At 50.4% G+C, this 26,966-nt stretch overlaps 2 protein-coding genes across 2 annotated transcripts; both read right to left on the reverse strand.

Annotated features, from left to right (window-relative positions):
* Nucleotides 1–885: 885 nt before the first annotated feature.
* Nucleotides 886–5,996, reverse strand: HMCES (5-hydroxymethylcytosine binding, ES cell specific). The gene is made up of 6 exons (XM_075158940.1): nucleotides 5,768–5,996; nucleotides 3,738–3,881; nucleotides 3,265–3,384; nucleotides 2,590–2,750; nucleotides 1,922–2,114; nucleotides 886–1,509 (listed from the first exon to the last, which is right to left on the reverse strand). Exons 1-6 carry the CDS (start codon nucleotides 5,948–5,950, stop codon nucleotides 1,303–1,305), a joined length of 1,008 nt encoding a protein of 335 aa, XP_075015041.1. The 5' UTR covers nucleotides 5,951–5,996; the 3' UTR covers nucleotides 886–1,302.
* Nucleotides 5,997–6,292: 296 nt separating this feature from the next.
* On the reverse strand, nucleotides 6,293–26,639 carry COPG1 (coat protein complex I subunit gamma 1). Its single transcript, XM_075158939.1, has 24 exons — nucleotides 26,414–26,639; nucleotides 23,185–23,237; nucleotides 22,298–22,378; nucleotides 22,124–22,195; nucleotides 21,211–21,290; nucleotides 20,226–20,301; nucleotides 19,989–20,081; nucleotides 19,574–19,660; nucleotides 19,265–19,422; nucleotides 18,666–18,799; nucleotides 17,823–17,890; nucleotides 16,878–17,066; nucleotides 16,311–16,406; nucleotides 14,665–14,908; nucleotides 14,210–14,285; nucleotides 13,762–13,865; nucleotides 13,528–13,653; nucleotides 13,026–13,094; nucleotides 12,514–12,656; nucleotides 10,932–11,103; nucleotides 9,902–9,999; nucleotides 8,239–8,377; nucleotides 7,157–7,255; nucleotides 6,293–6,579 (listed from the first exon to the last, which is right to left on the reverse strand). Exons 1-24 carry the CDS (start codon nucleotides 26,448–26,450, stop codon nucleotides 6,449–6,451), a joined length of 2,625 nt encoding a protein of 874 aa, XP_075015040.1. The 5' UTR covers nucleotides 26,451–26,639; the 3' UTR covers nucleotides 6,293–6,448.
* Nucleotides 26,640–26,966: the final 327 nt, after the last annotated feature.

The following is a 26,966-nucleotide window of genomic DNA, read 5'->3' on the forward strand; positions in this document are numbered from 1 at the left end:
TTGGCTCCGAGAGCACTCGGGTCTCCCCGGGTGCCCATCCTGCGGCTCCTGCCCCAGCTCTGCTGTCCCTCCCCAGGACGAGTCCCAGCTATGGCTACCCCTGCAGCTCCCCAGGGACAGATCATTCGAAAGGAGCTCCAAAATACATCCCCGGGGAATATTTTCCACTGGCAAATAGAAATGCTCCAGCAACATGGCCCTGCCACTACCCTGAGAGCTCAGCAGCTCATAGCTGGTCTCTCCCTCAGCAGATGGAGAGGAGAAACGAGCTCTGCCTGCAAAACAGGAGCAAGGGGGCTGCGGTAGGCAAGGGGGACAAAAGGCACGCACATGGACAAGGGCACTGCGCAGTCAACCAGTTAATCCCATTTTATTGTTTCCAATACAACTGAAATACTGCTTTCCAGCAAGGGTCCCACTATGTAAGGCTTTTGGTCTGTAACATCTGGCTCTGTTCACAAAATCCCTGACCTCAAAAACAACTGCCCTATGCTGTTCTGTAATGGCACTTTGGTTATCTGGGCTTTAATGAATGACCGTTATGAACAAGGCAGAGCACATCCCTCCACAGATCAAGAAAATCCTCTCTAAGTCTTCAAATCCCATTAACGAAATGATTGTACAAACAACGTGACAAAGACACGCTGTCCCACCCCGCTGCCTGCAGGGAAACCCAAGCAAAGCCCAGTTCCTCCCAGGCACTGCTTGAACATCTCCCTGTTTAGGAGCCACGAATGCACGTGGCAACGCTGGTGCAGAGCGGGATGACTCTGGCAGATCTTCCTGAGCCTGGGGTTTCCTCCTAGTATTTATTGCACGTTCCTCTGGACTGCAGCCATCTTTTGAGGGCAAGAGTATTCAAAAGGAATTTGTACAGAATCAATATGGAATTAAATGGAAAAGAGGTATCAGTTTAATACCAAAAAAAAGGAAAAGGAAAGAAAACAGGAGACATGAACTGTGAACACTGTCTGAAGGCAGAAGCTACTCCTCCCCAGCAGGCTGAGATGCTTCCCAAGGCTTTATCTGCACTTGGCATGAGCGACTGCCAGGGAGGGAGGCCAGCAGGTTATATCCACTCCCGTCAGCACAAGACAAAGCCAAAACCTTCAAAGATGAACACCAACTTTTAAAAAAACACAAAGAACAGAGACAACAACCTAGAGCATCGGATCAACATCTGAGAGGCTTGGAAAATCTCAACACCAGTCTGCAAAGCCTTCCAAAAAAAAAAAAAACCATTCCTCACTCTGCTTAGGAAAATCAGGAGCAAAAAGGATGGCCAGCCATCCCAGCTGGTGCCTAAGCCTTGCGCTTCTTCGCAGCTGGCTCTCCCTCCTTCCCCAGCCACTGCTGCAGGATATCTGCGCTGGTTTTCTTGGGCGAAGGGCTGTGGATGAACTGACTTGTCCACCTGGGCAAATCATTTTCTTTCTTCTGGGGAGAGGCCTCCTGGGAGTTTTTTAACCAGCTCAGCATCACTTTGCTGCCTGGGGTGGCTTTGACCTCCTGGAGAGAGAAAAGACAGCGTGAGAGAAGTCAGAAGCACGGCGAGAGCAGGGCAGGCAGCCGACTGCGAGAGCTGGTCCAGAACGGGATGCGGAGGCTGGAGCAACGGCCCTGCCTGCAATCAGGCACATCTGCAGGAGGTTCCCTGGGCTGCTGGAAACAGGCTTGTTCCAAGCCCCATTTCACATGGAATTTGCCTCATTTGGCAGAGAAATCCTGGCACGGGGTGACAGTTTATTTCTGGAAGCGGAGGGAAGGGAATCTGTTTGAGGCTCTGCGCTCCAGCATCAAGCACAGGCATGCCCTGCAGACGCTGCCTGCTGCTGCCCTCCCGCAACCTGGCAGCACCGTCCCTGCCCAGGGACGTCACCGTGGCCAAGCTTCCCCCTGCCAAGCCCCTGCCAGCCCTCACCTTCTTGGCTCCCAGCTCGATGGGTGCGAGACACTCGGGCGCGTTATTGCGGACACTGTTGACAAAGGTAGACACTGGGTGGAAAACGATGTTCTCCGTAGGCTGGATGAGTTTAACTGCTTCTTGGGTTGGCACTTCAGCGAAGTCCAGCCATTTCCTGATGGCCTCATCCCCGTCCAGGATGGCTGGCATCCTAGGGGACAAGACAGTCAGAGCCAAAGCCCAGCACAGATATGGCAGAGCAGGGTGGCAAAAGCCAGGCTTGCAAGCTAGCAAGGAGCTGGCAGCTCAGGGGGAAACGGGGAAAACTGAAGCAGCAGGATGCTCTTCCGCAAGGCAGAGAGCGCATTCGCTTCGCCCAGGTAGCTGCTTTGCTGGAAGAGGCAGAGGGGTTGACTGCCAGGCCCCGGTCAGGCGGAGAGCGATCCAACTCCGGAGAGTGATCCAACTCCGACTGCCGCCCGCTGGGACACAAAGATGGTGATTTATGGAAAGGGCATGAGCCGCTGACCTGAAACGAGCCAGTCATGTTGTAGTGTTTTTCTTCAAGGGCAGCAGGAGGAGGCAGGACTCCCTGCCTGCGTCCTGCCAGACTGGTGTTTAACAGTGCAGCTTTCCTCCCTCGCCGCCCCCACTGCCCTGCAGTCCCCTTGCCTGCTCTCACTTGCCTGTGATGGATGAAGCTCACATCCTTGGAGGCATCCACGGTGATGATGGTGTAAGTGTACAGCATTTCTCCTCCTGCCGGTGGCTCCCAGCAGTCGAAAATCCCAGCCATGGTGAGCAACCTCCATCCTCTCCATTCCTCATCTCCCTCCTTCCCCTCGGCCTGCAGGAGAGAGGCCCCATCGCCCCCGTCAGTGCAGACCCATGACTCAGATCTGAGTCATGAACTGAACCAATCTGAGGGCTTTCCAGGAGCCCTTCTACTAATCTGAGGTACCAGGAGCCTCATCTTCCTACAGGCAAGCCAGCGCCCTCCTCCCCTTCTGAACATCCCGGCCGACGGCTCAGCCGAAGGAAAGAGGTAGCGAAACTCCCAGCCCAGTCCCCCGAGAGACACATTGCCCACCCATGCAAATACCCAGCATGCGCAGAGCAGCGAGCGTGACGGCGGGGACGCTGTGGCACTGTTTACAGCCAGGGGACCGCAGCGGCAGGGACCACTGGTCACAGAGGGATGCCATAGTGCCAAGCCTGCCGTGGAACAGAGCCCCATTGGGAAACAGAGACCCCCAGAGATGGGCACAGCTGGAGGGAAGGGGGCTTTTCCCAGGGCAGCTGGAGGGAGCAGGGGCTCAGAGCTGGGCACGAGCATTGAGACACCATGAGGGACTCCGTACCACTGCATCCTTGGTCTGGGGGAAGTAAATGAAATACGGCTGCTTCCCCGCACTGTGCTGCTGCCACTCGTAGAAGCCATCCGCCAGGACCACACAGCGCTTGCCCTTGAGGAGAGCACCCTGGGGGAGAGAAAGCACAAGCGAGCCGTGAACAGCAGCCTCGGGCAGCCTGCGAGGGAGGACAGGGGCTCCTGGGACCACCCAGCCCACTTGCTCCCTCTCTGGGCTCCCCTAAACTGCCCCGCGGGGTGCACAAACACCACCGCCGGCGCTGTAATGAAAAAGGAGCTTCACCAGCAACAACCTTTTCAGTTCTTCTATTTTAATGAAATTCGCCAGCTCTGCAGTAGAGAGACTTACTCCCCCGTGCAGCAAGCAAACAGTGACCGGTACTCGCTAGGGAGGTGCTTCAGCTTTGGTTTTGCCTACTACAAGATCTCTTCGAGCTGGACACAAAGACAGCAGCAACTCACCTTGTAGGAGGACTTCTTCAGCATGGTATCACTGCGGCAGTTGGAGGTATTAAACTGCATTTTGGAGGGGTCATCCTTTTTGAACCAGGAGGGAACCAGGCCCCAGCGCATGTCCATGAGGACCCGCTCGGAGGAGTCAGCATCCTTTTGAACGAGACAGAGAAACACCTCGGGTCAGGGCCACGTTGCAGGGACCACGAGCATCCCCACAGCTTGAGAGAGGGGCTTCGCGGAGCCCTGCGGAAGCGGCTTCTCCCCCTGCAAGGGGGGAACAGGCCGGTGCCTCCGCCGAGAGCTGAGCTGGGGCTCACAGCCCCTCCAGCACCAAATCTGCCCCTGCTCTTTTGCAGGGATGCCACTCACAAGCCGTGCAGAAATAGCCGCTAATTGTAACCCTTTGCATATTCTTAACAGCTTTCCTGTAAGAATTAATCTTCAGCAGAAAGCACAAGAATATTTTGCAGGAATAAATAACTAATAAGTGTCTCAGTGAGGTTTTCCCAACAACTCTCTGGAGGAACGAACGCAGTTTTTCTTCAACGGGAAGTGCCTGGACACGCGAGCTCCCTAGCTCTAGAGTCAAGGGTCATGTCGGGCTGGCGTTAAGGTCCTCAAAACTTCCCTCTTTACAGCGAGCGTCCCAAAGGGTGTAAGCCTCACCTTCATTTTAATAACGTGATTTCTGCTGACCTGGTTCACTTTCACTCCTTGCGCTTTGCATATCATCTGCCTTCGGACAATGGAAACGGCTTGTGGCTTTCACTTCTCCCCCAGCTCGCTCTCGCTTTCTGCCTGCAGCTGCCAGCCCCGGGTGGCGCACAGCTGGGGCGTGCGAGGCCCCGGGGGGCATTTGCTCCCAAAGAACTGCAGTAGATATACATATATATATACCTACTATAGGTGCATACGCATAGGGAGGTGTATGTGCCCAGTTTTGTGAAGTCTTCCAGAGCCTCCCACAGATCAGGAGTGGCAAAAAGGGGCACCTTACACCGCGCCCGTGTCCCAACAACTTGAACAGAGACGGACAACCGAGCAGGTGTCTGCCTGTGACCTGTATCACGCTCCCAGCCCCGTGTTCCTCTGCTCCACCAGCTCATCGCCTGCTCTCGGGGGATGTGGGACCCCAAGGCAGGAAAGGAGAGTACGAGGATGCCCGACGGCATCGCCCATGGCACTCCAAAGTGGCCCCACCGAGGCGTCCCACCCCATCCCCTGTGCCGGCAATGGCTGCAAAGTGCAGCAGCCCCTGTCGCTGCCCCACCGGCCAGGGGAGGAAGAGCAGAGGGAGCCCAGATTGGGGTGTTTCAATTCAGCGCACCCAGCTTCACCCCGCTGAACACGAACGAGCAGCAGTTTGCCGGGCACCCTCTTATGCGGAAACCAAACGAGATGCACAAACAGTTGTACAGGCTGCTCAGGTTGTCTGAGGAAGGTCTGGTGAGGCTTAAATTAGCCTGGGTAACGGTCACCACAGGTGTACAGTTATTTTACAAGTCTGAGGTTGAGATTTTTTTTCTCTACTTTTCCCTACCAATGCGACCTGGACACACACAGCAGTGTTATGAAATGGAAAAAAGCCTCAGGAAAGCAGAATAAAAGCAGCAGAGCAATTACAGACATTTGGGAAAAAATTCTACCACAGTTAATCACTTATATATGAATTTTTGCAGAAAATATAACACTACACATGAAGCATGGTACCGATTCCCCACCCTCCTTAGGAACACGTAAATACTAACAGGAAGAGACACCTTTGCAATTAGGAAATTCAATACCTGCCACGTACACTAAGCGAAGAGAAGCCAAGCAAGCGTTACAATTCCGATTGGGTACCACACCACCCCGGGAGGCACAACCCCCTTCCCAGCGCTCGGCCAACCTTGAATTTGAGCCACAGGATACACAGCAGCCACGCGGGTTTTTGCGCGGCAGCAGCAACCGGCACCCGACGCAAAGGGCCGCTGCCGGAGCCAGGATGCGGCCCCGGCGCCCTTGTTTTGGTTTGCACGGCGAGGGGAGGGAGGTACCTGCTGGAGGTGCCGGCGGGAGAGCAGCACCGGGCCGCTGGACTGCGGGCCCTTGTTGTACGAGGGCCGGTACCTCTCCGCCTGGATCCACTCGGGCTGCCGCCGCCGGCCCCGCCGGTCGCGGTAGGCGCAGGCCCGGCGGAGGTTGTCGGCCCCCAGGGAGCAGGCCGTGCGCCCGCACATCCCGCCGCCCGCCCGGCTCTGCGGGCCGCCCGCCCCGGCACGGCGGTGGGACGCGGCCGGCCGAGCGCTCCGCCCCGCCGGGGAGGCGGCTGCGGGCGGAGCGGGGCCGGCAGGGGCGGGGCGGCGGCGGGGCCGGCCCCGGGCCGCGGAAACGCCTTTCCCGCCCGGTGAGACAGGCCGAAGAACCACGAGATGGTTTTATTTGAACGACATAGGAAGGACAGGGAGCGGCTGTCACGGTCTGGTGTCGCCTCGCCTCCGCACGCTGCCACCGCGACAGAAACTGGCCACCCGCTACGAAACCCTCCACCGCAGGAACAAAGCGCTTCGTAAAATCAGGCCTTAAAAACAGCGTTCTTTTATAGACAGAGCCCCAGATACAGCTGTACTGCAGAGAACACAAAAGCTGCTGTAGTGAACGTGATCCCTATTCTGCTGCCAGAGAAAGAAGCATTGCCCGCGGGGGCTCGGTGTCAGGACAGCCCCGGAAAAGGCGGTTTATCCAACGGAGGCCATGATCACATCCACGGGGAGCTCCTCTCCGCTGCGGGCGGTGACCTGCATCGTCACGGTGTCGGTCAGGACGAGACGAGACCGTACCAGGAGGTCATGGCCACCCCGGAACACACCTGGGAAGGACAGTGGGAGGAAGGAGTGAGTGCGTTGCAGGCCGCCCTCCCCTGCAAGCCTAAAAACGAACACTACTGCTTGGCCAGGGCAGGTTTCCTACACATAATCTGGCAAATCCCCAGCACCGGGCCAGGAGAGACCCTTGAGCAGCACATTTCTCATTCATTATAATGACTCTTGCTACTGTAAAACTCATGAAAGCAAAGTGTAAAATAACTTCCAGCTGTGAAGAGATCCAGGCACTCCTTCAGTGACCACCAGTCACTCGTCTAAGCACTCCAGTATACATCCATTTTGCTGGGCAAGGGTGCTGTACTTTCCCCCACAGGCTCACTCCAAACCAGGATGCCACAGATCAAGAAGACAGCAATTCCACCCAGCTGAGCCTGGGGCTGATCCCAACACCCCCCCACCACAGCACCCTCCCTGATCCCAACACCAGCCGCTCTACACCTCAAATCCTACCCGGAGCACAGTGGGCTCCATCAGAAACTCCCGCCCTGATTTTCCACAGGCAGCTCTGTGCAACCTCCCAAAGAGCTACTACTGGAGCAGAGACCTCACCCCACAGCTCACCTGCCAGGTACAGTGTGTGAGAGTTCTTGTTATCTGGCACTTTATCTGATCGCTCACAGGGCTGCATCCCCAGGAACTTCACGATATTAGTAACTGCCTCTGTTAAGAAAAAATAAATAAAACATGCTCCATGTCATGGTTGTCTTGACAGGGACTCACAAAGAGCATCTAAGGGTGACTCAAGCCCTCCCTGCATGTTAGATCCATGTTCCTTGTCCTGAGGGACACATATTGTGCCAGTATTGTGATTTTAGAGGCCACGAGGGAGGCAAAGGCAACACACAAAAAACCCACCGCCACACTGCAGTTCTGTTATCTGATGCAGCAAAGGTGCAACAGAAACAGGAGGGTGAATGAGTCAGACAACGGAAGTAGGAGAGTGCAGCTGGCTGCACGCTTACTGTGCAACCCTGACTTGTTTCTCTGAGGACAGATGCAGAGGGAAGACGACACCTTGCAGGTCTTCAGCAGGAATTTGAAAAGGCCTCAGGGAAGGTATTTCAAGCCTAAGGCACTGTGCAAGGAAGCACAGAGATGGCTATAGGACAAGGACACCCTTCTAAGCCATCAAAAGGACCGAGTTTTTACAGGGTTCTCGGGAACAACAAAAGGAGTCTTTAATACATGACGAAAGAGAAGAGGGCTTACACCACAAGCCTGGCCACCAACCTCACGTCTTCTGCTTAATGCATCTTTTTTTATTGGTCTTGAGTCCTAAGGTCAGAGCATCCCCTCCTTTCACAGAAGGAAAGTGGGAGCTCACAGCTGAACTATGGTCTGTCTGCCTGGGAGGGTAGAGTATGAGAACAAAGCAAGATGTTCTCTTGCCTCCCACAATCCAGTCTGGTCTCCTGATCTCCTGGCCCAGAACACTCCTTTGTTTTTTTTTGAAACCTGAACTAACTTGTTATCACAGTAACTGTAGCTCCACATTTAACAGCTACGGTGAAATTACTTGTGAAAGGTTTTGCCCCATTAGCCTTTCTGTGAGAGATCTAAAGTGAGCCAGACTGCACCTCTGGACTTTGCCTGTTGGAGAGAGAGAAATGTTAAGAGCTCTGCTGGGCTCAGGCACCCCTTACCTTCAAGGGTTTTAATAGCAGACAAAGTAAAGGTCTCTTCCTTTTCATACTCATCACCCACTTCATCCCAGGCTGCTCCAAAGTTTGGCTTCAGAACTCGCTGGATGTGATCAGCCACTGTTACCTCCAGGTCTTCAAGCTGGTGGTAGAAGAGATTCAAATGAGACATGGTTTTTCCTAATTCTGCTCTCTCCAGAGTGAGCTTTAGACTGGATTCCCTGAGACCAGGTGAGTGTAGAAGACAGCTTCAACTTCCACTCATGAATATGTCCGAGCAAGCTCTGCCCCTTCTAGTTTGCCCAAGCAAACACCACTTGGTTGAGCAACTGTTTGGCCTGGGAAAGCCACTGGTCATGCCATTTCCAGGATTTACAAAGCAGGTTCCCATCCTAAGCACAGCCCTTGGCCTGACAGAGACCAAAGCACTGGGCAAATGTCCAAAACAGAGGACAAAAGCTAAGAAACAGCTGCTGGTGTTCACACAGATGCAGTATTTGCTTCCCTAGAATGCACATAAGCTTCTATTTTGCCTTTCTGGACCATTATTTTGTAGGCTGGTAAAGTACAGTGAGACACTGTCGGACACTTGCTATCACCTAACGGTATGTGCCAGCTTAGCTGAACTGCTGCTGTGACTACATCTGTGCCAGGCAGAAGTGGGCTTGTCCCTCCAGAGCATGTATCGAAGAGCAGCAGTCAGTGCCAGAGCTGGCTAGACACCAGCCTGCATTCATTTCAGCCATCGCTGCCGGAAAGAATCTCCTCCCAATTCGAGTTGAAACACATGGAAGAGTTTGTTTAAATATCACTCAAATGCCCTGGTGACTGGTGGGAAGCAGAGAGAGGGGTTAACCTTGCATGTTCCTTTGGGAAAAACCCTCCTCGCTCCTTCTGGGAGGATGCTGTGTCCTCAGTGACTCACTGCACAGCAGTGCCTCTAATCAGATTCACAGCAGTGACAGGCAACGCATAGAAAACAGCTTCTAGAGCTAACAGGGCAAGCTGAGGTTGTGTCACAACATCCCTTCCTCTCTGGAGGGTAAACACGACCCTCTGTGAGCCCAGTTTCTGACCAAGCACAAATTCAGCTTCTTCCTTTGTGGTACAACAGCCGTCCTGGAAATGGCAGAGCCTGGAAGAGAGGTGCTTCTGCAGCATCGGTGCTTTTATCAATCTCGGTGCTGGGGAGGGAGAAGGCCCACCTTCCACAGGGCAAGAAAAAGGATGGCAATCTGCCTGTATCAAGCAAGTCACTAAGCAATTAACTGTGCCATCACGGAGAGCAACTGATGGAGAACGGAACATGTCCATCGGCCCTCTGTCTTCACAAACGTGAGTGTGTAACTGCTGGAGCCCGTAGAGCATGGCACACCAAGCCTGGAGGACACACCATGGCCTCCCAAAACATAAGGATCCTGCACAGTCGGGTGTCTGTCTGGAGAGCAACAGGAGGATACTCCAAATGAGACAAAGCAAGCTCTCCAAACCCACATCTGCATCCTGGGACAGACACCAGAGAGACAGCAAGAACATGCTCTTCACGCGATGCTGCCCACATCAGTGTCAGTGGTCACATAGTTGCTTGCAGGGATCTGAGTACAGATCACAAAAACCCTCAAAATGACTGCAGTTTCCGTGATCAGGTACACGCCCAGCTCCTTACCACATACTCATCCTCGTAACCCTCATCATCCGTCTCTCCTGTGTTCGGATCACAGTCCTTGACAGTGAACTTCATCATGCAGCTGAAGGTACAGGCCACTGGAAGCAGGGGAGGCAAAGGCAAAGCTCACATTACCACGAGATCTGCAATCCTCTGCAGCAGAACAGGGCTGGGAAACTTGGGGCAACTGGGGTCTCCCCCTCACTGTCAGCAGCACAGGCTTAGTCAGTAACCTAGAGAGGGCTCTCCGACAGTTCCTGTCTCTCAAGGACAAGGTATTTATTTGTAATATTCAGGCTAGCAAACAGTGATAAAGACAGGCTCACGATGGTTGTGCAAAACCATAATTCTCATAATAAGTGCTATTACTGATGAACCTCAAGTTGTGTTGGGAACACTAACTAAACATGTCCCACCAGCACCTTGTGAAGAGGCAAGATCCTTATCTAGAGATCGGTTCATGCGCCTCTGAAATGAAACCACCTTGCACTGCAACACGGCAGCTGATTAATACCGCTCGGCTGGGAGAGGAAGCGATGACTCATCCCTGAGAAGATGGGCACTGCTGGGTGAACGCAGCAACACACACAGGTGAGCAGTCCCAGAACACAAACCAGGGAGACCAAAGCACAGGTAAGGCCTGGTTCATGTTCTGGACAGTGACAAATGAAAGGATGTCCAGTTCAGCATCTGGGCACTCACAGCACTTTACAGGTACCAGCCTCCCCACAACACAAAGAATAGATAGGCTAAAGGACACGGCAGGGTGCACGAGAGAACTCAGCAGAGAGCTGAATGCTCATCTGCCAGCTCTCATAGCCTGTTACAGCACAAGGGAACCAGGAGGGGAGAAGGGAGGCCTGACAGCCCCCAAACAGCAAAGAGAAGTCATGCTCAGCATCACTCAGGGCTGCACCCACACACAGGCTATAAATATCTGGCTAGGATGCAAGGTAGAATGTGTGGGGGCGAGCAACCAGTACGCTTAATTTGGGGGATGTCAGGAAAACACAGAGGGCAAACTGTTTACCTGCTGTTGGATCCTCTTCAGACAGTGCCACCAGCGTGTAGCAGGTACCCGGCTGGTTGTACACCAGGGTTTTGGCAGGTACGTAGCCAATGACCTCATACCCCTCTGTTGGCTCCATCTGCACCGTTACATTCTCCAGGATCTGATCGTTCAGGGTGTTTGTGCAGTCAAACTAAACAGGGAAGGGGAAAGCAGCAACAGCTTGAAGCTGCTCGCTATAGATCTAATAGCAGACTCACTTTAGGCAGAGTGGCAGCATGGTGTCAACTTGTGAACCCCCAGCTCTTTGTGTTTCAACAGTGCACCTCACTATCAGCTGCCTAGTCACAGGGCTCATGCATTCCAGTTTAGTCACAGAGCAACTGTGACTAAAAACTACGCATTTAAATGCTTTAGGGGAGAAACTAAAACCCTGCAGGGGACTCCAGTGCTCCAGCAAACGTTTTGTTGTTGTTGTTTTTGTTTTTTTCTTGGTTTTCTTTTTTTGTTGTTGTTTTTTTAAGGAAACAACACTTAAAATGAACCAGCGCACAACTATCCAAAGCCTGCCCTCTGCAACCCAGGCAGGAGCACAAATTCAGCGAGGGCAGGGATGTGTCAGCTTCTGCCTGTTTCAGTTCACCAGTTAGTATGGAACTTTATCCCCTAGATGTACTTTGTCCTTTCTCCCTGGATGGTAATTCCCAGGTTAACTCTTTGCTGCATAGAAATGAGAGCAGTGTGTTGCCTACATCTTCTCACTTGATGCTACAGAGTGCCCCACAGCAGATGGGAAGATGATCCTTTGCACAGCTCAAACTAGGGATAGTTTGAGCAAGTTTCAGCAAGCTTGATAGTTTCAGCAAGTCTAAACTTGCTGATTAGACTTCGTTCCAGCTGCAATGACAAGTCACTTAACCTCATACAAATTGCATCTGGTGGATGGACAACAGAAACAAAGATCAACACCTATGAGGACTGTGTAAGCAGTTCTGAGCTTTTGAGGAAGGAGCTGGCTAAGGACAAGACACTGCTGCTCACAAGCTAGCGTAGGACTCGTCGTGCCTTGAACTCCCCCAGGTCCAGGCAAAGATGCTGGCACATCAATCCTAACATCTCACATGTAGCAGCAGGGCAGTACAGCCAAGGCCAAGACGTATAGAAAAAAAGCACCTGTACTACACAGGCTAAAACAAAACGTAGAGGATGAAGAGCTCTCCCCCACCACATCCCTTTCTTGGGTAGCCTTTTCAGCCTCTCAGATATAGTAAGCTTCACTCTTTTATGCCCAAATCACGTGCTTGGGGACCCTGAGGAAAGAACACAGCTCCCTTTGCCAACTGCTCAGTGAGAATAGCCCCATCTAGTGCTTATTTGATTTATTTTGACTGTATGTGTAAGCATTGTTCAGCCACACACACATGCTCCCTAATTAATTTTTTCTGGGGCTCTGCTGCCCTGGATAAGAAACTAAGGACTCCTTATTGCAGTGACGTGCTTTGAACACAGATATCCCTGAGCTATTTCTTCCCAGTGGAGCTTTTAACCGGTCAGGAGCTTATTTTCCAATCCTCTTTCAGCACCACATGCCATAGCTACCCACCTGGAACACCATGTGGCTGACAAACGTGTGCTTGGTGCAACGAACCACGTACTCCGTCTCCAGCTCCGTCAGGGCGACAGGCTCTGGGGAAGACTTGAAGAGCGGGCCCAGTCCCCGGAACTCTGGGATTGCCCCCAGTTGCTCTGAAACAGAGGACACAGAAACCGTTGCCTTCCCTAACCCACAGGAAGGTGTTAGCTGTTTCAAAGCCCTCGTTTAAGCTGCCAGAAGCTGCTGCAGCAAGGAACTATGCATCAAACATCCATAAACATTCACTAGGGACTTTCAAAATTAAAGGCAGAGTCACCCTTTGCCCACATCTATTGCAAGATAGAAAGAACAGGACTGCGGGCACCCCCACCCCCCAGGAGTGAACAGTTGACTTCAAGTTGGGAGCCCATGTCACTCTCTGAAAGAAGATGTGAAAAAAACAGAGGGGCTAAGCCAGGCTCAGCAAGAGGTGGCTGTGTGTTCTCACACACAGGCATAGGAAAGGCCTTGCATCAGTTTACCTTGGAATATTTCTTGCCGTGTTGCTGCCACCTTCTCTGGCTGTTTGACGACAGCAACAGGGGCATTTTCTGCAAAAGAAAACAAATAAACAAACAAAAACACTCCAAAAGATTTGAAGGCGAAGAGTAAGAAGTAACTAAATCAGAAAACAGATCGATGTCTGGAGAGGGATTTGACTAAGGAAAGGAAGGGAGCTCATTTCTCATCTTGCCATGGACTAGACACCCATATTTAGCTTTCTAAACACCTCTGGAACTGCAGCAGCTCCAATGAGGATTACCAACTATTACTATTATTAGCAATTGGACTAAAATGAAACACTAATGTGTGAGCAACCAGATTTGCTGGCCTTAGGCTTTACAGAAGATGTAATCCCACAAAATTCAAATAGGATGGAGCTCAGCAATTCCCAGCAAGCCCAATGTAGTCTGTTGTCCGAGGGCTGGAGCTGCTAGGGAATTACCAGCAGTTTGGACCAGCATTCAGGGAACTGTTCTTCACCTGCTCTTTGCTCGACGATAGGAGCTGTTGCCAAAGGAACAGATTTCAAGTCAAAGGGTTTCTCGGAGGGCTCCAGGGTGTACTGATGCAGAGCCCTCTCCAGGCCAGGGATGGACACCGTCAAACCTGGGGACAGAAGGGATAGGTCACTGAAAGCACAGATAATGCCAGCTCTCTGCCACTTGTTAAACCAGGAAAGAGGTGCAGACTTATTTTAAGGACTTCCTGCATTACCATTCAGGATGTAGCCAGCATTGAGGGCTTTTTGCTTCTGCTCCAGAACATTCAGGTAGAAGGTGGCTCTGTCTCTCACTTCGTTGTCATCATCCATCACACACCTGAGAGGAAAGTGGAAAACTTTCTTCAGTGCAAGGCAGCAGGGTCCACGTGAATGAATCCAGGTGACTAAGCCACCTTACAGGGCCAGAAAGAACATACCATAGGAAACAACCAGCAATCTACTAGTAATTGTATCAGAAAAGCAATCATCTGCCGCACTTGACTTCTGTCCACTTTGTGGTGCTGAATGCAGCGGTGATCCCATCACAGGATCACAGATACCCACTGCACCTTCTCAGATCCAAAGCTAGAAGAGACTAGACATGCATGGGGATGCTAACAAGCTCTCAAGTGAACAGGGTTTTTCACCCAGGATGTGGAGAAACTCTGAGGTACAACTCACCTTTTCAGTAACACCAAGATACTGGGTAACATCTCCTCATTCTGGGCTCCAAACTTGGCCAGGGCGCTTACAGCACCTGTAGCACAAGTCACGAAAACAGGATTAGAAAGCAAATAAATCAGCTGAAGTTTCCTCCATTCGCTGGCCTTGATCAAATGCCACGTCAGAGATGCTAGCACTAGTATAAAGCATTACTGTGACTAGAAAGAGGGAGATGTATTACAGCAAAGTGCCTGCAAACCTCCTCTGCCTAGTTTCAGAGTCACTGCATCTCCCTCCCCATTTCTCAGCTGCAGGCCACCTCTTCCATCAATACTACTGCAGGATCTTTGCTGTGTAAAAAGATCTGCTCAGGACTAGAGCGAATCACAATCCTCAAAAGCAGAGGTGTTCATACACTGTATTTCCTTGAAGATCTGTTATAGGGCAGACAGCTTTCCAGGTCTGTCTCTTACCTGCCCGGACTTCTTCATGCTCCAGGACAACCCTGTTGTAGATGAAGCGAATGTATTTGGAGGGGTTGTTGGTTTTGGGCCCCTCCTGCCCCAAGAGGTGGAGGATACGAGTGGCCAGCACAGTGAACTCGCAGTCCTCGATGAATTCACAGAGGTGAGACAGGCCTGTCTCTTTGCTCTCCGAGTTCTCCTCAATGATGCTGATGATGCAGTCCACGATGGCTCGCTTGTATTCAAAGCCACCCTAAGGAACAAAAGGGAACTACTCAGCTGGAAATCTCAAAGTATTTTAGAGACTCTGAACTAGCCAGACAGGAAAGAATTTCCTTCAAAAAGGTCACTCACACTCAGTGCTTTTAATGTGTGTTTGAAAGGAGAAGGGCAGTAATGCTGCCCCCACTTTTGACCCTCTTTACACCTGGAGGGCCAGCTAATATTCAAGCTCTCTTGCCAGCTCCCTTCAGAATGGTTGCAGTGAAGAAAAAAAAAAAACAAGTCCTAACGAGGTAAAAGAACCCATCTGCCTGAAGGGTGACACAGTGCATCTCCTTCAAAATCCTCTGCTGCTAGAATTAGTGCATAAAAACAGCCATATGGGAGCAGAAAAAGCCCAACCCTCTCCCCTTTAGCACCAGACATCTGAGGATGAATCACAAGAGAAATATATTAAGGATCATATCTGCCACAGCAGGACCCAGCAAATAGCCCCATTAGTGTGGGAAGACAGGCAATCAATATCTCCCCAGGCACACCCCATAACCTGACATGCCGTTAATGCTTGGTTATCTTCAGACATTATTTACTAGTGTCCTCAATACACACCAGGGGATTAAACTGCAGACTATCCTCTCCCAATTACATGCACAGTACTGGGCATTTGGGGAATCTTTCTAGAGCTACTTTGGATTAAAAAAAAGCTTTAAAACAGAATGGTTTGAACTACAAAACCACATTCAAAATGATACCATCCACCCACAGAAAATCTGGGAAAGGAGAATGGTCCATTTTTCACAGGAGCAAAATGAGATGCTCTGGTTTGTTCCCAAACGAGAGGCTGTAATTGGCAGAAAGTGATGTCAGAGCAAGCAGTGGTGCCAGCTGTGTTGCAGGCATGTTAGCTCATTTAGAAACGGCCTCAGCAAACCTCTGTAAAGCTGTCTTTCTGCAATTTCTGTCTGACTGAATGCAGAGAATGGCTATAGGTACTCGTGATCCCTTCACTGTCACAGCACAGAGAATAGAACAAAAGTGATCCTGTGTCATCAATAAATAGGTTGTTACCGAATCTTTGTGTACAGGACAAAACTTCTTGGAATTTGCTGTCAAAGTATAAAAGAAAGCTGGTTCAAATGTGAAACACACATGGACTGCCAACAGATCTGTTGTTGCCTGCATTTGCTTTGAGAGTTAATAAACCCCCAGAAAAATCAAAGAATGAAAACCACATTAAAAATATGCCTGGCAGTATGCGTATAACTATTATGCACAGCTGGCCATTTCTGCCAGTTAGACTGCAAGCCTTTTAGAGAGAGGCTTTCACTGCACAGCATTATCAGTAAAAGCTTGATTCTCACAGGGGCCACTGTGCAGTCCTGCAGTTCATGCATACAAACAAGGAACACAAAGTAGTTGTCCTGCAAACTTACCTCTTCCCGAAGCATAGTGAAGAGAAAGTTCATGAGGACGGCATGTTTGCGAGGGTACTTCTGACACAGTGCATTGATGGCCTGCACCACTACAACCTGGAGGAAAAGGGGGCAAGTAAAAAAGGATTCTGTCTCACCAGCCAGGAAAAAGTAGTTGAATTGTGTTAATTTTGTCCTGGTCCCTAGCCTGGAAACTACGGGTTTGCCTTTACTTATCCAACAAATGCAGTTCCAGGAGGTACAATCCTAGGAATTGGAGGAGATTGATCTTTATGCACTGGCCAGCCCCTCGCAAAAGCCCACACCCACTGGAAAGAAGTAAAAGAGATTTAAATCTCAAAGAGCGTCTCCCCAGAAGAGAGCATGTGACTTTGGAGCTGGGTGCTGTACGACTGAGGCATGGCTTAGGCCCATAGCCTCAGATTCTTTCTCTTCCCTGCAAATGCTCTGCAGCCCAGCTCCTGGAAGCAGCTCCATGCATGTCTCAGAGTGCACACACACACACGGACAAAGACCAAGGGGGTTTCTTCAGGAATCTGCGTGTCCCTCCTCCTCCTACTTCCTTACTTTGAACTCATCTGAGATTTCTGACATGAAAGAGGAGATCTGTTTCATGAGCCGGTCAATGCTGCTCTCACTGCCCGTTTTCAGCAGTGTGGTGATGGCCAGGGTGGCTATGCTGCGGTTGGAGTCCGTCACAAGGTTCTCCAGGTCTAGATTACAGGCAGTCACAGCGGATGGGTGCTTCATGGCTACCTAGAGCAGAGAAGAAAGAGTGGAAATCACTCAATAGATGCAAAACGGCCCAGCTGGCAAAACCCATAAAGTCTCTAGAAGCTCTCACTTCTTCCTGTAAAAATAAATGCTACAGACTGTACATGAAGGTCATCTCAGACAAACAACTAATCTGAGGTTAAAGTACCAAGCTCTTTCTTCCTGCAGAATTGCATCTCTTGCTGAAGAGAAGCAGTAGTAATAAATGATCTTTTACTATTTTTAACTCTCTCATTCTCTATATATTAAGAAAAGAAAGCTATGAACTCCCAACAAAAATTCGGCGAGCCTAGACGTGCAGAACAGCTTTGTGGGTGGAAGCACAGCAGTTACCAGACACTGCCATTCTGTCGTCTTCTTTTTTAGAGTTTACAGGGTCAAGGGAAAAGCTGGAGCAAAGACTGCCGTGGAGCAGGCAAGAAGTAGCATCAAGGTTTGATCCCTGTTTTACAAGGAGCTCCTTCACTATGGGAAGCTCAGAAGGGAAAGCAGTAGTACGTAAGACCAGTGACACTCTTAGAGAGACCTGTGAAAATGACTGCTTTTTCTCTTTTTTCCTTCTATAAAGTGTTCTTTGAGGTTTTATTCCACTCAGAAAGCAATGAGATGTAAGGCTGCAGCCCAGGGTAGAGGTTATTCACACAAAATCATCACATAGTCTGGTCCCCTTTCTCTTCTGAAGTCTGCACCTCCCTGCACAGGAGAAACTATTACAGCTCCCAAGAGACCGGCTCCTACCTTGTTGAGGGTACGGACAGCTGCATATCTCAGTGCTGCTTTTGGGGAGCTGCAGAACAGCTGCAAAACTGCAAGGTGGGAAAACCAACAAAGGCAGACGTTTAGGCAATCTATTATTGAGAAGCCTTTCATACCTAAAGCAAGAGCTTCAATGAAGAGGGAGCTGCAAGCACAAGATAACTAGAAGCATGCTTAAGAAGCAACTGCGAATTTACCGGCTTCCTCTCTCCCCCCCGTTGTCCCCTTTGCCACACAGCCCTGCTGACAACTAGCTCTTACCCACCTCCCTCTTCTTCCACGGTGCTGCTATCCTTCGCTCCTCTTGAAAGCCAATTTCATCACCTTGTCATCTTTCCTATTAAGTCCATTTGAACTGCTATTCTCCATTTCTATGCAAACCATGTTCCTTTCCCAGGGCTGGCCCATGAAGGGCACCCTCCCTGCAGAGAGGTAACACACAGCCTCCCTACCTGCCAACAGTCCCAGCTCAGGAGAACCTTTGGACTGGACTGAGCTGGGAAGGCAGGACCCCAACACCTTGGCTTCTTGCACAGTTACACTCAGTCTAAAGCAGGGAGATTTATCAGCTAGAATTCAGCCCTGTTTCACAGAAAAAAAAGACCCCTCCAGTAATCCACACGTGAACACACCAGGCAAATACCTTTACAGGAGCAAAGCTATTCACACACACCACAGGCTCTCAGCAGCAGCATAAAGCAACAAAGGGCACGGCAGCATTACAAGCCTGAAACTACACAAGGTCGTTGTTTCTTAGGGTAATCAGCAGGTGTCACCACGGCAGGCCCATAATCCCCTTGCCATTGCCACGAGCGCCACATTTACCCGAGACAGCCGGAGCCAGCTCTTTGGCAGTGCAGTTGGGCAGGTTAACGATGGCAGATGCAGCTTCATAGACCACCATCTCATGCTTGTTTCTTAGGCAGCTCTCGATGAAATCGAACAGGGGGCTATCGCGGCTAAGGGACAAAAAAAAACAGAAGAATGAATTAAAATAAAAGGTGCTAACAGAAATGAAGAATCCAGCAGCAGAAATGCGCAGGTCCCATAGCCCATGGAAAGGTAAAAGCAGCCATAAATCCACCATCCCCAGGTTTTGCAGTGGTCGTTATACTGTAGAAAGACAGAGAAAATGAAGTAGAATATCTCAATAAAGAACAGCTATGCAAAACAGTCCAGAGAAACAAGAAGGTATTAGATGTGCAAACACACAGACAAGACTCACAGAAGCCATCTCATAACAACCATGAAAGCATCCTGTATTTTCTCTGCTGCCTTTTACCCAACAATAAGAGGGCAGAAGCTGCATGCTGCTCTTCAAAGACAGAAATAATTGTCCTCATGAGATGGCAAGCGAGCCTGCAAGAGGAGATGAAAGCAGGACCTGGGGAAATTCTTCCAGCAGGGCAAAGGAGCCCCCTCACCTGCCAGCCTCTTCCTCCAGCAGCTTGCTGGCTACCCGAATCATCATGCAGTAGGCAAACGGTGACTTGAGGCCGTGGCGCGTGAACTTGCTGAGCATCTTGTTGACTGCCAGGCGGTCATTCTTCCGCACGTGGTAGAGCAAGCCCAGAGCATGATACTGTGCAGGGAAAGAGACCGTCACAAACCCACAGTGTGTTCTTTCCACTTTTATCCCCTCTGTTGCTCAGAAGTGCCTGGCTGAGCTCTAGCAATTTGCTCCACTCCCAGCTGCTGCTTGCTGTTCCCTGAGTTGGTGGTGGGTTTCCTACCTGCACCATAATGTTGTCACTGGAAGCTGCCTCCTGAGCCTCATTCACCCAGCGTTTTACCACATCATAACTGGTCTTCAGCAGGTGCTGGGGGGAGACAAAGCCACAGACAACCCGTGAGAGAAGGATGGAGTAAGCTTTGGGAATCACAGCTCATATTAAGAAGCAACGAGCCTTCCCCATGAGGGTGCTGGCAGCAGCAACTTATAGAAGAGCAAGGGATTAGCATGCAGAGACCTGGCCATGAGGCTGCGGCCTCAAGAGCTCAATAATCTCTCACAAAGTCAGCACCTCAGTTCAAAAATGGGGAACAGCAACAGTGAAACCCTGAAACTCCCAAGATGTCCAGTCCCACCACAGATGACTGCTTCTCAGCTTGACTGTCCCTCAGGCCCGCCCTGCAGGGCATACATACCAAGGAGGACACCAGAGCAGAACTGGATACACTTGGCACTTTGTCAACAATCGCCTGCTTCATGTAGCGCTCGATGGCCTGCAACATGGTACTCTGCAGGGAGAGGGAATCAACAGCTGATACAGAAAAGCTGTTAAGAGTGTGAAAGGGCATGAAAAGCAGAGTGGAAGGTGGGATGGGTTGAAGTAGGGAAAGATGAAGGGCCTAGGGCTGCCCCAAGGGAAAAGCAGCACTTACATCAGTGATTTGACAGAGTGCTCTCACAGCAGGGCCTCGGTAATTGTCATCCTTCCCAGTCATGTCTTTGGTTAAGCTGGTTGAAAACAGGAAGCTCTCAATACTGCACCCCTGAGCCAGCAGCTCTCAGGTGCACGCACAGTGCACACAGAGCCAGCAGGCAGCCGGCATCACAGCTGAATGCCAAGCAGGTCTCAGGCAAGTCCCACCGGGGTGGGAAGGCAGAAGGAAAAGATCAGTACTCAGGTTCCAAGCCCATTAGCAGGCCCTATGGGCTCCTGATCACCAAGCGAGGCTGGAGCACACACACATACCCCTGAGGCATTTGCCTTCCTTACTGAACGCTCATTCCTGCCCCTTCCCCAAGGTCCTGGTCAGTGAGAGACCATCTATGAGCAGACAGGAGTTCATCACATCGCAGCACTTGGGACTGGCTTCTGCCTGCTGCATGGCCTCAGCCCTCCGCAGACCCTATACCCTCAGGCTCCTGTCTCCCCATACGGCACCGGCCTTTCAGTGGGATGATCAGCAATTCAGGAATGACTCACAGAGGGAATTTTGTTCCCCAGTGAAGTCGCATCCTGTGCTGCTACAGGAGCAGTAAATCCCTGTCTACCTGTTGAAAGCCTTGGGATTTATGCCAGAAATCTTCAAAAAGCTTCAAGGCATTGAGACAGGAAAGGAGAAGTTAATGAAACAGCCTTTTGCAAAAGGGGAAAAAAACAGCAGTGCTACTATATGATGTAACCAAAAGAGATAATCCGAACACCCATGGGCATGGGATATGGGGACAGCACATTTCACATACATCACTAGGAGGTCAGTGTCTGTATTTTAATGGTCTCTTCTAAAGGAAAAAAATTTTTCCTCACCAAGGGCATTCCCTATCCTCACCCTGCTTAGGGACTACAGTTACCTCCAGAGGTTGGACAGGCATTACTGGAGGACACATGAATATAACAATAAGAAAAGTGAAGTGACTGACCTGCTGGTAACAATGATTACATCTTCTGCAATAGAAGACATCTCTTTGATAGTCAGGTAACACATCCTGCGAAGAGTTGGCTGACAAGGAAAGAGGGAAGACAGACATCAGCTGAGGGGATCCCAAAGAGGAAGTGATCTCAGTTTTCTCCGCTTCCATGATTTTACTGTGAAAATCAAGAACCTGATACCTTCAGAAAACCCCAGTGCCTGAGTGTAAAAGACGTACAAAACCCATATTGACTAACAAAACACCTCTTCCTCTTCTAAATCCCTCAATCTTAGGGTAAAGCCACAGAGATACCAGATTTAGCTGGATCTACAGTTTCATTTTTCACTTGTCATTCACATGAACAAGGAGAAAAGCTTGATATCATTAGCTAAAGGCACCCTGTTGCTTCAAAAGAATAAAGCAACCAATTTATATTCCTGAGTCTGGAGATTTCTACACCGGTCTTGTGATTTTAATGCCTTGTCGTTTGGGGGACAACTAGTGATGGTATTACTGCTGTGGGTAGGTACTAATTCCTGGCCTCCTCCAGGACATACAGTCGTTGACTCTCAGCAGGAAGCAGGATCTTTTAATGCTGGGCACAAAGCATAGTGTATTCTAGCTGATTATATGCTTGATCTGTGCCTAGCACAAACTCAAGAGGTAAACAGCAATTTAGAGGGAGGAATCTGTCTCTCAAGAACACAGAATGCTTCAGCCAGGCTGCTACAAGGTCTGGGAAGAGCTAGAAAGCTGATCTCCGTTTCTAAACTTTCTTCCTACTCCTCCCACTCAGATCAGGTAGCTCCAGGCAGGACAGAAAAGGTAATTGTATAAGAACGCACATCTCGAGGTTCAAAAAGACACTGTTGACAACTTGTCTCACCAGATAAATATAGCAGAAAACAACAAGCAGACTTACATCATTTGACTGAAACAGCTTGGTCATAGCAAAAAAGGATTCGGTAGCTTCCATGACACCAAGGTGCTCCCCCTAGAAGATGTTTGGAAAGAAGGAAGGAAATCCCAGTTATCACAACCAGCTTTGGGCCTGCTGCAGGTGTCTCTGTATAGGTGTAAATCTTCTCTCCCTTACCTGGTTTATGAGATACAGGATCTTGGTGAGGATATGAGCACATTTTCGTGGGTTTATGGGAGTCTCATTAAACACTCGTGCCTGGAAACAAAGCATAGACAAGGATGCTGACACCAACACCCCCTCACAAACACTGTCCTGTCTGGTCTTGGCCACCGGTACAAACACCACATTGTGAGCTAGGTATGGCAGTAGTAATGACTTCGGATCAGATTTCCCATCAATTCCTGTTGAACATGGAACCCTTTTAAACAGCTGGTTCTACAGTCTGGGATCACAAATCCAAGTGCAATTAAGGTTTAAAGGCCAAATCCTCATCACACTTTCACCCACACAAGTCTGGATTGTGTGCTAGCTAAAACACTACTCTTCTGACAGATGTACGCGAGCTCTGCGAGGCTAACGGGAGCCAACACCATTCACAACATTGCAAGCAAACAGATAATGTAGAAACAACAGGGTCTGGGGATCGAGAAGTTTACCTGCTGTTGAATAGAAAGGCATTTTTTCAGAGCAAATTCATAGACTATTCAATAACCACTCACACCCTGCTCATTAACATTGTCATCTACAAGACTTTCAGGGTGTTCAAGGTCAATTTCCCAACCTTCCTGTTTTAGGGTTCAGCTTTCCCAGATAATTTTATTCATTTTATTACTATTTATAGTTCACAGTCTTTAATTCGTTACAGAGACCATCTCAACCTTCTCCCTTCCTCCCTCCAACAATAAAATAAGAACTAATGGGAGCGTTGCCCATTTCTTTCAGGGCTAGCAGGACTGTAACAAACCCCCACTTCCTTGCTGAAGTTCTCCAGTGACCTACTCAAGAGAGGGCGAGACTCTATCCAGAAAGGGATACACAAAGGAGTTCGTCTGAGGATTTACCTCTTGCAAGACTGCACTCTTCTCCAGGTGCTGGAATGGGTTGGAACCCCCACCTGCAAAATAAAGAGAGTAAAAATCTTTCCAGGGATAGTGCTATTGGAAAACAACTTTCTAACCATGCCCATACTTTAAAAACAGACTGAGCATTTTGGGGTAACTTTTTTCATGAACACCAAGCAACCAGAGCTCCCTCTTTTAAGTAATATTAATTGGATGTCTTCATAGCAGTTAGGGAAGGCAGAGCAGACAAGACATTCTTCAATTTGTCACTTCCTCCAGAAGTAACTAGCCATGAGTCGAGGTAGACTGATTAGCTGTAAAGTAACTGCACTCCACTGTTATCCCCAAAGACCTATTTCCAGCCCCTGGGCTGGGAGCTTGCTGACAGTTAGAGCATCAATAAGACAGGCCTAGAACAAAAGCTCAGACAAAAAGAGGTATCGCTTGCCAGACTGGTGAGTCAGGAGTGCTTTATCCCTCCCTTATAAACCAATCAGGAATCCACCAGTGAAGTATTTTTGGCTCTATCACTAATTAAGAGGACAAGACAGCGGACTAGAGAGTCTGCACACAAAGTAACTTTCATTGTTCCTCTTAATAGAATAAATTATATTAAATAATTAAAAACCTTACCAATTAAGGATGAAATAATCAGAGGGAAAAGCACTATCATTCTGCATGGTCACTATTAGCTCGCCTCCTAAGCACTTGTGAGCTGCAGCTTTTCAAAAGCTGCCAGTTATCGATAAGCAGGTTTTAATTAGTACCTATGTTCAGCCTGGCCCCGGGACAAAACGCAGCCATTTCCAGCACTGTTCCAATGTTTAACAAGCCTGATCCGCTAGAGAGCACAGCTCCTGGGCCCAGCTCCGATCTGACCTGGGCTTGAAGCATCCTACGCTGGTGCCAGGAGCCTTTGCAAGAGTAAGCCTTAGACTTAAAGGCAAATACATCTGCACTCTGGCTCCTTCCCCGTTCATAAATTGCCCTCCCCTGGCTCAGGAGAAGTTTGCAAACGCAGTAGGTGGCTGAACAAACCACAGACATTTATGTAGGGTTGAGGAGAGAAGAAAACAAGGGGAAAGAACAAAAACAACGTCTCTAGTATGAGCATGAACCAGTTCTAGCATAAGCATATGAATGTGTTCCAAAAAACCTGCCCAGCAGCACAGTATTTCCCATGGCCCAGCATGTCTACATTCCCTAAATCAGCCATCAACAACAGGGCATCGCCTCTTCATCTTTCATCGCACCAAGGATCTTAAAATAAATTGCACATGAGGTCTTGGTCCTCACAGCACCCTGTGTCAAAGTATTTTTCTATCAGAGGAGAAACAGACACAGGAAAAGCAAAGGCTGTGTGTTCAGAAAGCTCCTAGTATTGGATGACTAGCAACAGTTTGTACTGATTTGCAGATAAACATTCCCTGACCGAGCAAGGATCTCAGAACAATGATATGCCCGAAATAACATCTCAAAGTGCATTTCTGAGAGCCAGTGGAAGCAGCTCATGCAAGACTACTAAAGCAAAGAAACAGAAGCCAATTAAGTGGACACACTCATCTCAACAAAAAGACTGTCCTGTTAGCCTTAACATGGAAAGAATGGGTATAAAAGGCCTGTAAATTCAGGGATGATGCGCTCCACTTAAGACCAAGAACAACAAGCACTCAGGCTATACATTTTGGACATATACACAATCCACAGGAGAAAGGCAGGTGCAGTAAATGCTAGGAATCTTCATTCGAAACAGAAGCAATAGAATGAGAAGTAAAGGCAATAGCGAAATAAAAATGTTGGGAAGCATGCAAGCAGCAGTGCCAGAAAGGAGAGCTCTGTGAGCTCTTAGCATGAACAAAATTAACAAGAGTCAGCATCATAATACAAGGAAGTGCATTTCCTGCCAGCCTTGGCCATAGGTAACGCAATACCTTGAAGCATGCAGCAGGTGCAAATGAAGAATAGCCCCAAAAATGAAAGCCAAGAGCGATTCCCCTCCAACAGTTGCCTCACTAAATTCTCCACTTATGAAGATGTCACTGGAGGCTTTGGACAAGGAAAACAAGGGCAAAGTATTTAATTCACATTAAAATAAAAAGCAAGCACAGTCACACGGAACAATCACGAGATTTATGCTGAATCAATTCGCTTCAGGATGCACTGATTGTTATGCAGAACAAGCTGCATAGAAAGCTTCATAGAAAGATGAAAAAGATACCACAAGGCACAACCATGAAAGTAAACACTATGATATCTAGCCTCGATTCCACACCACATAAAGTACTCGGGCCTAAAGTTTTGAAAAGTCAAGCAATCACTTTGTGGTTTTTGGTGCTCTCAGCCTTTCAGACCCACTGAAGCTGGCAGGAATCTTGTTGGAAGAGCAAACCATGTGTGTTGGAAAAACAGCACTAGAATCTATAAATTGGATTCCACCCTGCTTTAGCACCTGGTTTGAGAGTTGGGCCTGGGCTACTATGCTCAATATTTAGTCTCAGACTCTGCACCTGCAGCAGGTAAGGTCGGTGTGCTGTGCCAATGCAACAGATTCAGCTTCTGGTTGTAGCAGTGAGGAGGACGGGAGCAGACTGCTCTAGTGCTTCCGCGGTGCTGCTCACTGCCCCTTCGTGCACACCAGCCAGCCCCCGCTGCAACGCTGGTACCGAGTCTCCCCTCACAGCTCCCCCGGGGGTCTCCCCTCACAGCTCCCCCTTACCCACAGGAGGGGTCTCCCCTCACAGCTCCCCCTTACCCACAGGAGGGGTCTCCTCTCACAGCTCCCCCCTTACCCACAGGGGGGGTCTCCCCTCACAGCTCCCCCTTACCCACAGGAGGGGTCTCCCCTCACAGCTCCCCCTTACCCACAGGAGGGGTCTCCCCTCACAGCTCCCCCTTACCCACAGGAGGGGTCTCCTCTCACAGCTCCCCCCTTACCCACAGGGGGGGTCTCCCCTCACAGCTCCCCCTTACCCACAGGGAGGGTCTCCCCTCACAGCTCCCCCCTTACCCACAGGGGGGTCTCCTCTCACAGCTCCCCCCTTACCCACAGGAGGGGTCTCCCCTCACAGCTCCCCCTTACCCACAGGAGGGGTCTCCTCTCACAGCTCCCCCCTTACCCACAGGGGGGGTCTCCCCTCACAGCTCCCCCTTACCCACAGGGAGGGGGTGTCTCCCCTGACAGCGCCCCCGGGCCTCCCCTCACGGCCCGGCTCCCCTCGCCTCCCCTCACCCGACTCCTCGTCCTTCTTGTCGAACTTCTTCAGCATGGTGCTGCCGAGCGGCCCCTCGGTGAGGCCCTTCCCGCCCCGGGGCAGTCCCGATCACGGTCCCGGTGCTGCCGAGCAGCCCCTCGGTGAGGCCCTTCCCTCCCCGTGGCAGTCTCAGTCTCAGCCTCGGTCCCAATCCCAATCCCGGTCCCGGTCCCGGTGGTGCCGCCGCCCGCCCCTTCCTGCTCCCCGCCCCTTCCTGCCAGCCTGTCACTGCCGTCGCCGCCCGCCACATTGCGCAGGCGCGGCCCCGCTCTGCCTGACGTGGCTCCCGGCTGCGGCCCGGACCGCGGGCAGGGCGCGGGGGTGTGGCGCGGAGCGGTGACTGACAGGAGGGGAGGGCGGGGACTGACGGGGAACGATGCGGTCTGATTGGCGGAGGGACGGGGGCGGGACTGGTGGGGATCTGGTACTGGGGCAGTACTGGGTTGGGGCAGCGCTGGCACTGGGGGCACTGGGATTGCGGGGGCACGCTCGGCCTGGGGGATACACTGGGCCTGGGGGACAGTGGGGCTG

Source organism: Calonectris borealis, chromosome 10 (genome assembly GCF_964195595.1).
Source record: "Calonectris borealis chromosome 10, bCalBor7.hap1.2, whole genome shotgun sequence".
NCBI classification, from domain to species: domain Eukaryota; kingdom Metazoa; phylum Chordata; class Aves; order Procellariiformes; family Procellariidae; genus Calonectris; species Calonectris borealis.

What these genes read in the sequence shown, in the direction of transcription:
- COPG1 (XM_075158939.1), bottom strand. Translation starts at nt 26,450, where the DNA reads ATGCTGAAGAAGTTCGACAAGAAGGACGAGGAGTCGG. An exon ending in TCCTGTATCTCATAAACCAG is followed by an intron (nt 22,196 to 22,297) that starts GTAAGGGAGAGA and finishes AACATCTTCTAG; the next exon opens with GGGGAGCACCTTGGTGTCAT. An exon ending in AAATCTCAGATGAGTTCAAA is followed by an intron (nt 16,407 to 16,877) that starts GTAAGGAAGTAG and finishes CTTTTCCTCCAG; the next exon opens with GTTGTAGTGGTGCAGGCCAT.
- HMCES (XM_075158940.1), bottom strand. Translation starts at nt 5,950, where the DNA reads ATGTGCGGGCGCACGGCCTGCTCCCTGGGGGCCGACAACCTCCGCCGG. An exon ending in TGAAGAAGTCCTCCTACAAG is followed by an intron (nt 3,385 to 3,737) that starts GTGAGTTGCTGC and finishes TCTCTCCCCCAG; the next exon opens with GGTGCTCTCCTCAAGGGCAA. An exon ending in GTGAGCTTCATCCATCACAG is followed by an intron (nt 2,115 to 2,589) that starts GCAAGTGAGAGC and finishes CTTGTCCCCTAG; the next exon opens with GATGCCAGCCATCCTGGACG.